We start from the raw sequence: 12,663 nt of genomic DNA on the forward strand, positions 1-12,663 counted from the left end.
CAGCTGGAGCAACAACACCACCAGCCTGATCCAGAAAGCTCATCAGACACTCTACTTCCTCAGACGGCTGAGGCGAGCTGGTCTGGGAAGCTCAGTCCTCACCTCCTTCTACAGGTGTGCAGTGGAGAGCATCCTGTGCTCCAGCATCAACGTGTGGCATGGAGGCTGCACAGCTGCAGAAAGAAAAGCTTTGCAGAGAGTGGTGAAGGCTGCACAGAAATCTGTTGGAATCAGTCTCCCCACCATCACAGACATCTACACCTCCAGATGCAGGAAGAGGGCCACCTGCATCATGAAGGACCCCACCCACCCAGCACACACACTTTTTGCCCCACTCCCCTCAGGAAGGAGGTTAAGGAGCATTAAGTGTAGAACCACTAGACTGAGGAACAGCTTCTACCCTGAGGCTGTTAGACTCATGAATCTCTAACTAGAATAATCACTGTGAAAAACCATATCATGTTGCTGCTGATCTGTTTCATGTTGCTGCTGATCTGTTTCAATGTTGATGTGTTCATGTGTGCACATCTGCTCACATACTCATGTTCATGTTTGTGCTGATGTTCAATGTTTTATGTTATGAGTGCTTAGTGTATATTTAGTTGATGTTTTCTTAGTTCATATCTTAGATCTTATTACTGTTTTTCTTAGACATTTTATTGTTGGATGTAACTGGGACCCCGTGTACATAATTTCGCTCCACCACATGTACCACATGAGGCGCGAATGACAATAAAGAAACTCTGACTCTGACTCTGACTCTGAATAGTTTCTTGAAATAGGGCGACACCGTAAGGCGAAGCGGCGCAGTGTCTGCTGGGTCTCTCTCGTTGTTTGGCTCTCCGTTTGCAAAATGGCGACTTCCCTGGGATCCAACACCTACAACAGACAGAACTGGGAAGACGCGGTACGTGAATTTACTCTATTATTCCCACATAAAAAAAAAATCATCCCGAAGCGCCTCTTTTGAGAGTGAACAAAATATAACCGGCTGTTAAATTACAAATATTAGTATTTAAAAACATACCCCAGTTTGCTTAGTAGCCGCCGGTTAGCCTTCCGCTAGCTAGTTGTATAAGCGTGGCTGCTACTAGCATCCAGCTAATGGTTAGCGAGCTTCAGTGCAAGAAGCGTCAACTAAATAAAAAAAGGGCAAGTGTACCAAATAAATCAAATAAATGTAAGCGGCTGAGCCCAAGCAAGTACGTCCGAAACATGGCTCTAAATAAGTTTTATTATTTAACTCGGAACACTGGTTGTGTTAAAGGTAGCCATTCAGGCTAACAGGCTAAAACGAATGTAGCCGCAGATTATAAACGTTAACTGTTCAAGAAATGAGTGTAGCGTATCGAACCGGCCACACAATAGTATTAAAGGTTTTTTTTTTTTGGTACAAGCGTGAATGAAAAGTTAAACCTAGCAGTTGTGTTTAAAACATCAGTGTTTCCGTAAGAGACTACTTTTGTTTGCTAAATACCTGAGCTGTAATTGTTAGCATCGTCAATGTTTTAGCATAAATAATACATGTATGAGTTTACAAAACTCGAGGATTTAACAGAACTTGAAATCAAAAGTCACAATCAGTTGTTCAAGAGTGAAAAATGCTTTTGCTCTAAGTCCTTTAGGATGGATTTGTCATTAAAAAAAAGTTTTATGTTTGAGTTCCTTTTAGCTTAAAATTTTATAGTAACTGGACGACTTTAGCTTGTAGTTCTGCTATGAGGGAGACATCTATTTTCTTTTATGAGTAATGAAACAGCAGTGTGTTTGGCCTCTGTTGGTTTTCTTACGGCATCAGACTATAAACTTTGTAGCTTTAAAATGTGTGGTTGATGCAAAGCTGCTTATATTGAGACATTGGCTGAAGCTGTCAAAAGGATGGATTAAAGCAATGGTCATGTTCAGCAGCTAGCACTTTGGACCGAAACAGCATCTTTCAACAGATGGCTAAGTGTGGGAGAGCTGGTCCTAAAGCATTCTCTGGATTCACACATGTAAATTTGCCAAGATCCCCAACCCAAGTAGAGGACAGATACAGCTTCAGATAGTTTAAACAAAGAACTGTTTTAATAAATAAAGTTTATAGTATTTCATTTGCTAAATGAACATTTGTGTTGTTTTAATTTCCAGGACTTTCCAATTTTGTGTCAAACATGTTTGGGAGAAAATCCGTACATCCGAATGGTAAGTGAGCTTTCATAGTGCTCAACTGGAAGCTGTTCGCTCGCAGTGCACTCGTAAGTCTATTCATGCTTTGTTTTACAGACCAAGGAGAAATACGGGAAAGAATGCAAGGTATGCTTTGCAGGACTCTGTGCCACAAAACTTGAAGCTTGGAACAATGTTTTTGTTTCCTATTGTTTCTGAGATTATGCTGTCTTGCTTGTCAGATTTGTGCTCGACCCTTTACCGTATTCAGATGGTGCCCAGGCACACAGATGCGTTTCAAAAAGACAGAAGTTTGCCAAACCTGCAGTAAAATGAAGAACGTTTGTCAGACGTGTCTTCTGGACCTGGAATACGGTGAGTCTCTGTCTCCCATTCAATTTGCACTTTTTGTAAAAAAAAAAAATTTCGTGGCTGTTATTAGATAGTCATTATTAAAAGCTAAATAAAACTTCTGTTTGGCAGGTTTGCCTATCCAGGTTCGAGATACCGGACTCTCGATAAAGGATGACATTCCCAGGTCAGATGTGAATAAAGAGTACTACACACAGAACATGGAGAGAGAGGTAAGACTGCAGTCTAACTGCTCAGTGTGGTGACTTGTATTCAACTGCAATGACATGAGCTAAACTTAATTATGCACTTTTTTTTTCTTGTCACCTCATTTTAATATCTCTTGAAGCTGTGTCTGATTCTTATCAATGTTTTAAATTCGATCATAATTTGCAACTTCTCAAATTTTTACCTAATTTTATTCCACTCAAGTGGTTTGGTTCATTTTTATAGACACCAATCAGACCTTGGGGCTAACATTCACCCTGATTGATAAGATCTGTATAGCGCAAAATACTGGTGGGAATGGCCTCAGTATGCATTTAAAACGTTTTTACTCAGACCACACTCCGAGCTAGTTTTGGACTCCTCTTATCTGACATTTGGTTGTCTGAATGCTGAGCCGAGCTGTAGGACCTCCTACTAAACTGATGTGTTCCCACACAAGCAGCAGAAATGTTACCTGGATGTCTTGGTTATGTTTTAGCTGTCATTTGATAAAAAAACATAACTGAAGCCATCCATGGCAGTATTGTGAACATACTTTTTGTTTTGGTTCTTGTTGGTTGGCTAAAAGTTTTATTCACTATTTGTCAATACCCTTCTCCTGTGAATCAAATAATGATGCATTTCATGTTTCACTTTACTTTAATGTTTGTTCTGATTGTTTATGGACCTGACAGGACCTGCTGTGGACGCTGTGTATTAAACTGTGCTGTGTTTAATCAACAAAAGTCTGAGCGGCGTTGTGTTGCATTACATTTGCCTAATTAAATGCTGTGTTAATGTTATGTGCAGTTTTACTGTGATGGAGTTTTGTGGGTTAAATTTCAATTCAGTTTATTTATGTAGTGCCAAGTCGCAACAGAAGTCATCTCAGGGCACAATACAGAAACATTCACAAAGCTCTGTCAAGTCTCCAATAACTCTTCGTTTATTTTTCTCGTATTGTGTCTGTTAAGTAATTAAGCTTGTGTTTTGTACTAAATAAGTCAATGTACAGATATATGCAACTCAGATGTCTCATAATAATGTAGTCCAGGTGTCTGAATGTATGGTAATTTGTACAGAAACATGAGCAGACCTGCTGTCACACTGTGTTAATCTGTTAACATGTTTATCTGCATACAGAGGGGGTAACTGAGATGTTTTAATGTACACATTGTACATCCAGTTTTAAACATTTCTCTCCTTTTACTGTCAAAATGTCCAAGGTGGATGTTATTTCCAGATCTGAACAGGACCATAGTATCCTGAAATCCGCTTGACTTAGGGTATTTTCAACATAAGCCTAGATCCTGCTGTATTTTTTGATGTTTGGTTTCTGTTTGAACCTGTGTTCACAGATAGCCCATTCTGATGGCACTCGGCCGGTGGGCCAGCTTGGCAAGGCGACCAGCTCCAGTGACATGTTGCTCAAACTGGCTCGAACTACCCCATACTACAAGAGAAATCGCCCCCATATCTGCTCCTTCTGGGTGAAGGGAGAGTGTAAGAGGGGGGAGGAGTGTCCTTACAGGTGAAAAAGAGTTGGATGATTCATACGTTGTGCTTTAAAGTTGTGCAGTACAGCTCATGTAGGAATTTTATCTCAAGTAAGATTGCAAAAGGTTTTTTTAAAAAAAAGGCTTTTTGTGTTTGTTGTAATTAGGCACGAGAAGCCTACGGATCCTGAGGATCCTCTGGCTGACCAGAACATTAAAGACCGTTACTATGGCATCAATGATCCGGTCGCTGACAAGCTGCTGAAACGGGCCTCGACTATGCCCCGACTGGATCCACCAGAGGACAAATCCATCACCACCCTTTACATCGGGGGGTTGGGAGATAATGTCACAGATGGAGATCTGAAGTAAAGCTCTCCTTCCTCAACATTTTTATTATTCATGAATGGGGTATGTGTTCTGATTTTAACAATAATTTTGGTCTAACAAGCTTTTGTATCTGCATGTTTACAGGAGCCACTTTTACCAATTTGGTGAAATTCGAACCATCACCATAGTCCAAAGGCAGCAGTGTTCCTTCATCCAGTTTGCCACACGACAGGCGGCCGAGATGGCTGCAGAGAAGTCCTTCAACAAACTAATCATCAACGGACGGAGGCTGACTGTCAAGTGGGGAAGGTGAGATGCTTCTCCCATGCTCCCATGCAGCTCCGCCTAACACACTTGGGCCTGCGTGCTAGAATGAGCTTGTTAAATGCCAGGCGGGATACATGAAGTGTTTGTAGCAGCCCAAAGTGATCTCACCACCACTGTTAAAAGTTTTCATAAATACTGCAGCACATTTAAAAAGTGATTATGAAGAGACAAAGACTTGAGCTGTAATAAAGACGTAGTTCTGCCAAGTGCTCTTTTTGCGCTGTGCACCCTTTGTTTGTCGTTTCGTTTCATAAATCCAAGATCGTGCGTCTCTTTTAGATCTCAAGCAGCAAAAGGCAAAGAGGGTGTGAAGGACGGTGTGAGTGAGATGGGCACCAGACTCGATCCTGTACCCGGACTGCCTGGAGGTGAGTCTGCCGAGAAAGTTTGAATTTATGAACGACAGTCACACAAAAAGTAATTTAAAATATAATTTATTGTTTATTTCTTAGATTTAAATAAACAACAAATAACTTTTATCAAACCATGCAAACTGTAGCTTAAAATAAAGCAAAGCTAAACATCTTTAATGTGCAATACTTCTCTTTATTCTAGCTCTGCCCCCACCACCAGCTCTAGATGAAGAGGCGCCTGCAAACTACTTCAATCTGGACCCTAGCTCATCCCCTGCCATCATGAACATTGCTTTGCCCCCACCCCCAGGCCTAAACCCACCCCCTCCAGGTAAGATCTGTTGAATATTGCGCTTTTGCAGAATATAGTCTCAGTAGGAACTTAAATGTATTGTTTTTTCTCTTTTGCTCGCTCAGGTTTTGGCCCTCCAATGTTTCACCCTTTGGGTCACATGGCCCCACCTGTGCCCCCTCCTATGACAATGAGACCTCCGGGGACAATCCATTATCCCTCCCAGGATCCTCAGCGCATGGGTGCTCACGCTGCACTTGCCTCACGTCACACCGAATAGCTGCTAGATTAGACGTTTCTCGCCCTTATGTCAGACCCGCTCAGATGTTTTTACAAAGAGCTGCTGCGAACCTGAAGACAACTTTTAGTGGAAACAAGCGTCGCTGGGATTAGTTATTTCTTATTACTCCCACCTGCAGAGGAGCAAGCCAAATGAAAGAGCACAGTCTGTCACAGGAAACTCCAGGAAGGCTTGTACATGATGACTCTGTTATCAAAAAAAAAGACTTAAGACACAAATGTATTTACCAACATGACCAGGGCATGTAGAGCTGGTGTACATATGAAACCTTGTTTTGTTTTCTCACTTTAATCTTCTTTTCATTTAATTATGCACCAACATGGAGCTGAATATTGAGAAGCATTTTAAAATCTGTTCATTTTCAGTTACATTGACTTTGTGTTTTTCTTTTTTTTACTACTAAATCTCATCCTTACAGCAGTATAATTACCTTATTCTAAGTCTACTTTTTTCATGTTTAAAATCATTAAAATGACTTTTGTCAAGTCCGTCTCATTGTAAAAGTCATTGGTTTTGTTTTGTCTGGTGACTAGAGGAGAGGCGCAAGACTAAAGTAATCTAAGACTCATCCAGCTGTGGTTTTCACTCAGATTTGATTGTATACCAGCTGTGTTCGGCTCAAGAGCTCAAATCAGTAGCAGATCACTTTAATTTATCATGTCTCAGAGTTATTTTTCACTTCTCCACGTTCTTACGCTCATCAGCTGGATTGTCTTGTCAGAGAAGATGTTTGTGCTGCAGTCTTTAGCTTATTAACTCGATTTCAGAGTTCATTAGATTCGGGACTGAAGTTGGTGCCCCATCCTCTGGGCGCTTTGTTGAAGTTGGGTCGTCGGTACATGCGGTCTAAAGTGTTGCCGGGCAGGTTCTGGGACTCCACAGCCTCGAAGCCAATAACTGGAATCACTCTCTTGCTGGTCATCGTGCCACCGAATGGCATTGCAGATCTGATTAGGAAAAAACAAAAGGAGACCCCTTACCAAACGGGCTACACTCACTGTAGAGAACACAACTATCACCCCTTCCCTTAACTGGGTCCCTGACACATGATCTGGGCTCTGCTTTAAACCAGCAGGGATTCAAGATGAATGCAGCTGGGTGTGCACTGAACTCGACCTCTGCTGTGTAGCTGCTCCCACCGTTGGAGCTCAACGTTAGTTAAACTTGTAATTTCATAATCTTAAGGATGTAAGAGGATCCAAACGTGCTGACAGACTCTTGATAGACTGCATTGACTCAAAGTTGTCAATCTGCCCCGTATGTACGCCACAAGAAAGTTGATTTCACATTTCAATGTGCAGTATGTCTAATGGGACCGTAAAAAGCTTGTAGACCCCCACTACCCCACTGGTGGCTCATCTGTCAAGGGCCAGAGATGAAAATAGCCATCTCACTGCCACACTCCGAGGAGGTGCAAGCCAGAGACGGGATTCTCTTTCAAACTGTGGAAACATGGAGTGAAGCCGAGGGAAAAGATGATGATGGATAACTCAGTGAGGTCATTTGAGAGTTTATTTTTAAGACGGTGGGCAAACTTAACAGGATTGTTCAAGGTTTGATTTACACGAATAGACTCGGTGGATGAAGAACAGGTGCGTTACCTGTTGAAGCACCTGTAGTTGGCAGGCTGTAGGCTTTGTGGGGCTTGTGGCAGCTGGGTGTTGAGGGAATTCAGAAGCGCTTCGCTGTCTCCCAAAGCTTCCATCCACGGGGAGCAATAGGATTTGGGGATTACTGTTGAGTTGAACTTCTCATGGGCAATTTCCTTCAAAGGTCCACAATACCCTGGCAAAAGACAATTAAAACTCTCAAATGCAGACATTACCCTAAAAGAAGCATCTAACTAAGCTTGAGGTGTCATACTTTTTGTTTTTCCAATATTTCATGTCTAACTGTGTCTTCTAAGATACCAGTAGTAGAATTAATGTGTTTTTCCATTATATACAATGCATACAAGCTGAATAAATAAGCATGCTGTGTTGAAGCACCCACGGATCAAATGTACACACACATTGCTTAAATGTCATTCCTGTCAGGGATAGGAATGACAGTAATTCTATCTCAGTGTGAATCCCTGATAATAGAAGGAGCTTAGTCGCTCATCAGACTGTAAGCAGTGTCTTCTGCCAGGCCAGATATACAGCGACAGCCCCTCAGCAGAGATGCTCACAGATAATTGTTTTCCACAAACTGCCAACTCCCCTGGCTTTAATTATACCAATACAAAATCATGCGCTCTGTATGTTTCCGTTGGAAAAGTGAGCTGTGGCTTCTCAGAGCGTGACAGTGTCCATGCATTGCACAAGCTTTTGCTTTTCAAAGGAGCCACAGCTTGTTGCAGTCTGTGACCATCCCTTCTTCACCATGCATTACTGTTTACCTGGAGCCAGGACATCAGGACTGCCCTTCTTTGCTACCGTCTTCTGAAGGTTCATGACCAGGCTATGCTTACCCGGGATGGAGAAAGCCTGGTTCTCTTTTCCTCCCTGCAGCTCGGGGGCGATCTGCTGGGGAGGACTGGCCTCGAGATGAACCTGGGAAACATACTGATTTAGATTTTGGAGGATGGATTCAAGTCTTAAATGACATAACACCACCAGTTTTACACTTGGACCCTAACTTTTCCATTAATGGTTGAGGAGCGTTCCAACTAATATGTGTCAGATAACTATATTATAGCTCTTTGGGTTATTCACCAACCCTGCTGCGATTGTTAGAGCCTAGACGATGGATTGATGGATCCAGTTTGTATGCTGTTGTGGTGACCTAAGCTTGATTTACAAAAACAAAATACAGAAAAGTTTGATTAAAAAGTTGTGATAACCCTAACATTTTATAGCCCATTAAAAAAATCTTGTGCCCTATGTTTTGACATCTGTGCCCAAAATTCTTGTATGGATTAGTCTCTATTAAATACAGCTCAGAATTGTAGAATTATTTTTGACTTGGTCACAGTGGGATGCATGTAGGCCATTGTGCTGCATGTCTTCACTCAGTTCCTTACACTGTTGTAAGGACCGCTGGATGCGTTCTCCACAGTGAACTTCTCGGCCCTCTTCAGTCTCTCTTGAAACATGCGAGAGCCCCGATTGGATGAAAGGTTGAGCTCTTCCATCATCACATCTTTAGGAACACTGATCTTTTTTCCCAAGTTCAGACCTGTTGCACAACAACACGGACAAATGCAGAGAGTGACTTAAAGTAATTGTTTAGATCTTTGTAAACAACCTCATTTTCACTAAACCAAGGTCGTTCCAAGAGCTATTTACAACTGGGAAGATAATAATAATTGCTCAGAACCCCGCATTGTAAGAACTGAACTATTATTTTAAGTATGACAAGTTATGTCTGTATTTCAGGCTGGCAACACATTGCCAATAAAATTGGAAAATGAGTTTTTTGTTTACTTCTTTGCAATGTCATTCCTGCGCAAAGAAACTTACAGTACATTAAAGCACTGTGGGTAATCAGGGCTAATGTGTTTTTTCTTTATCCTGCAAAAAATACATTTCAGCTTTACTGCTACAAGTGTAACAAAGAAAAAGACATTTGCAAAAGCACTGATACAACTTTATACCACCAGATATGACTTTTGCACTTGAACGGCTGATAACAGCCTGAATACTTCCAGTATTTGCAGAATCAAACATAAAAAATACATGAATGCAAGCCAAATACTATACACCCTCAAAATCCAGTTCCTTAGATGGTACTCAGCTTGTCATTCATCTATAGTAGATATGTGGGAAAACTTTCTAAAAGACTACGCTAGAGACATTCAAACCAACAAAACATTGTTGTGGATAAAAAGAGGTGTTATTTTTCTTGACGTCAGCTCTGGGACATTTGGAATGGACCACCTCTTCATAGAAAGCTGTATTATGGTCAGGCACATTAGTATCTCATATCCTTTTACCCCTTTTAAAAAAATACTAAAGTCCTGTTCTTGAGAATTAGGATATGACTAGAAATGTACAGATCTCTTTCAGTTTGTCTTTTTCTCTTTCTACCGTAATTTATTAACACTCTGGAGAACCTAGACTTGAATCATCCTTCTCCCCAGCAACACTCTTCAGCTCCTCCTAGGATCTCCGGCCAGAGAGGATACATTATCCCTCCATCAAGTTCTGGGTCTGCCCCAGGGTCTCCACTGAAAGGAGATCCTAATCACATTTAGTTCTTAGTGTATTTTTAGTTAATGTTTTCTTAGTTCATATCTTAGATCTTATTACTGTTTGTCTTTTACATTTTATACTTTTGTTGGATGTAACTGGGACCTTGTGTACACATTTTCGTTCCACCTCATTTACCACATGTGATGCGGATGGCAATAAAGAACCTTGAATCCTTGAAACCACCTAAGCCTGGGGTTTTTTGGTCCCTCTGCAGCGGATCCAAGTTTTGACCAAAACTAACACAAAACTGAATTTATTGGTTGTTGTACCAACAACAAGAAATAACTAGTTTTAGCAGTTTTCCAGTCATTTCTTTTGCCAGTATGTGAATGATGGTACTAACACAAGGAATAAAACTTGTTGATAATGCTAGCAGTTTGTTAGCCACTGGTTTTAGCTTCCTTCCAGTCTTACGGTTTGATTTTTTTCTCAAATCCATCAAACGGTTTTAGGGAAATACCTTTAAGGCAGGTTGCTGAGAAGAAATATGATGAGTCAACTTGATAACAATAAAGATTGAATCCAAAAAATGTTAAAAACAAAACAACTGGACTTTATTTGTAACTGAAGACGTTTCGTTTCTCATCGAGGAGCTTTCGCAATTCAAGAATTGGTTTAATAAAGATTAAAGAAATTTAAAACAAAGAAAATGGAAATATTTATTTTCATTTTAAAATTCTATTATGTATCCGAACAAACAGGCCCAATTTTTAAATGTATACTTTATTACTTCGTAATAGGATACTTTATGAATAGTTTCCACAGTTAAGAAAACTCACATAAGCCTGCCTGTTTGAATTTTTATAAAATTGGTTAAAAAATATGTATATTTTTCTTCTTTACATAAAACCATGCTTTTCTTTTGCCCGAAAATATAAATAAATATTAATAATAATTTGATATTTTAGTTTTATAATACCTACTGGCCAGAAAAGCCTCCTCCAACATGCTTGAAGTGGCCCATGGACCACCAGTTAATAATCACAGTTTTAGCAGGTTTTGTGGCTCTATAAACATTTTATTTAGTGTGCAAAGGGACAGAAATGTCTCTTTTGATCATAAAGGTTGCAGACCCCAGACCTAGGCTGACTCTTAAACGTGGATTCTGTATTTTGATCGTACCTCTTGATACAACTGTCTGCATGTTTTCTGGCTTAGACTGGTCCTCTGACATTGCCAGTCTGTTTGTTTTAGGTCTTCTTCCATCAAACTCTGATCATTTGAAATGTCTCCCCTCATTAGGTATAAATAGCAAGTTATAAAAAGTGTGTTACATTTTGGATAATGTACAATACTGCTAAATGACATGAAGTCATCACAAGACTGCTGAGTTGGACTGATCTGAAGACGCCAAACCAAGTGCAGCGTCACTAAGTATCCATGCAGCTTTTCCTCAGTGTCTCTCCGTGTGCTCACTCACGGCATGACGGTGGGTCTGAAATAGCTTCGAGATGATGTCAAGTGGTGTGTAATGTTTGTTGTGCTCCAGAGTTGAACGGGAAACTGGGCATATAAATAGGATCTGTGGATGAAAGACTTGTGTCGGAACAGATGGCCCTTTTTACTCGAGCATGATAAGTGTCAGGAGCGGTCTGGGCATATGCCACCCCTCGAGGAGCTGCCTTTGATCGGTCCGTGAAAAAGAATTCAACGGCGGGAGTCGCATTTTGCTGAGTTTGCGAGACTCGGTTTCAAAGCCTTCGGCGGTGGGAAACAAACGGCGGAGTTGGGATCGTCTCCGCTGCTCGAATGTTTGGAGAATTTCAACAAGACACAGCCACCCCTGGGATTTTAGTGTATCGCTGCGCTGCTTGTTTCCAAGCTGACTGATGCGTCGCTCTGTTCTATACTGATCTCTGGAATAAATAAGTCAACACATGAAAGTCTGTATCTAAAATGAACATGTCACCTGTGTTTTAGCATACTGTCTGTAGACTCACCTCCTCTGGCCTCCTGAGACAGAGCTCTGGCCTGCAACATCCTCTGCTTGGTCAGGTTGTCTAGCCCTGATTGCATCATCTTCAACGTTTCTCCCCTGACAAACGGGCATATTTTCAAAGTTATTGTCAAAAAGATTAGAAAATGCAGCCTTTTAAAACACAGTTATGTAACTAGTCACTAAGCATTTTGCTGCCAAAAGAAAAAAAATACAATGTTTTTGTTGATGCTTTGCTACAAGCCTCAACAATTAAGTAAAAAAAGAATAATAATTTGTGCTTTTTAGGAGACATATTTCTGATAATAAACAAACCTAGAAATATTCTAATAAAATTATGATGGGCACCTGTGCAGCTACTGTCCAAAATTCCAATATAAACTTACTTCCAAGTAAATGGAAACGTAATTCTTAATAATTTATGCCAATAAAATGAAGTTTTGTGTATAAACAGAAAAATTGTGAAAAGAACCGAAATTAAACGAAATGTTAAAGCTGCTGCAAGTGGATCATCAGGGGTTACCATGGTAACCACACTGTTGCTCACTTGCTGACTGCCAAATTAGTGAGAGGCAGACAGAAGAGCAGACAGATTAAAAGTAAGCCTCAGACAAATAGTTGCTGTGGTAAAAAAAAAAAAAAATCTTCATTCAAAAGTAGCTAAAGACTCTGACGGTCACCAACATGTAAATACTGTATATATATATATATATATATATATATATATATATATATATATATAGGCCA

The 12,663-nt window shown here is 40.5% G+C and overlaps 2 protein-coding genes across 2 annotated transcripts in view; one reads left to right on the forward strand and one right to left on the reverse strand.

Moving 5' to 3' along the window:
* The first annotated feature begins 824 nt into the window (after positions 1-824).
* rbm22 (RNA binding motif protein 22) lies at positions 825-6,008 on the forward strand. Its single transcript, XM_037675311.1, has 11 exons — positions 825-907; positions 2,131-2,184; positions 2,266-2,295; positions 2,391-2,523; positions 2,632-2,732; positions 4,065-4,237; positions 4,370-4,570; positions 4,677-4,841; positions 5,139-5,227; positions 5,415-5,543; positions 5,630-6,008. The coding sequence occupies exons 1-11, from the start codon at positions 854-856 to the stop codon at positions 5,782-5,784; spliced, it is 1,284 nt and encodes a 427-aa protein (XP_037531239.1). The 5' UTR covers positions 825-853; the 3' UTR covers positions 5,785-6,008.
* Positions 6,009-6,341: 333 nt separating this feature from the next.
* The window catches only part of LOC119408487 (myozenin-2), a 7,818-nt gene continuing 1,496 nt past the window's right edge, over positions 6,342-12,663 (reverse strand). The window contains exons 2-6 of the mRNA XM_037675312.1: positions 11,921-12,015; positions 8,810-8,964; positions 8,186-8,339; positions 7,407-7,590; positions 6,342-6,752 (exon numbers count right to left, since the gene is read on the reverse strand). Coding sequence (XP_037531240.1) covers positions 6,569-6,752; positions 7,407-7,590; positions 8,186-8,339; positions 8,810-8,964; positions 11,921-11,999 — 756 coding nt within the window. The 5' untranslated portion in view covers positions 12,000-12,015 and the 3' untranslated portion in view covers positions 6,342-6,568. The remainder of the gene's footprint in view (positions 6,753-7,406; positions 7,591-8,185; positions 8,340-8,809; positions 8,965-11,920; positions 12,016-12,663) is intronic.

This window comes from Nematolebias whitei, chromosome 4 (genome assembly GCF_014905685.2).
Source record: "Nematolebias whitei isolate Nwh7 chromosome 4, NemWhi1, whole genome shotgun sequence".
Lineage (NCBI taxonomy): Eukaryota > Metazoa > Chordata > Actinopteri > Cyprinodontiformes > Rivulidae > Nematolebias > Nematolebias whitei.

Bases quoted from the DNA above. Each gene is read 5' to 3' on its own strand.
- rbm22 (XM_037675311.1), top strand. From the start codon at position 854: ATGGCGACTTCCCTGGGATCCAACACCTACAACAGACAGAACTGGGAA. The intron at 2,733-4,064 runs GTAAGACTGCAG...CTGTGTTCACAG, and splicing joins CACAGAACATGGAGAGAGAG to ATAGCCCATTCTGATGGCAC. The intron at 4,238-4,369 runs GTGAAAAAGAGT...TGTTGTAATTAG, and splicing joins GGGGAGGAGTGTCCTTACAG to GCACGAGAAGCCTACGGATC.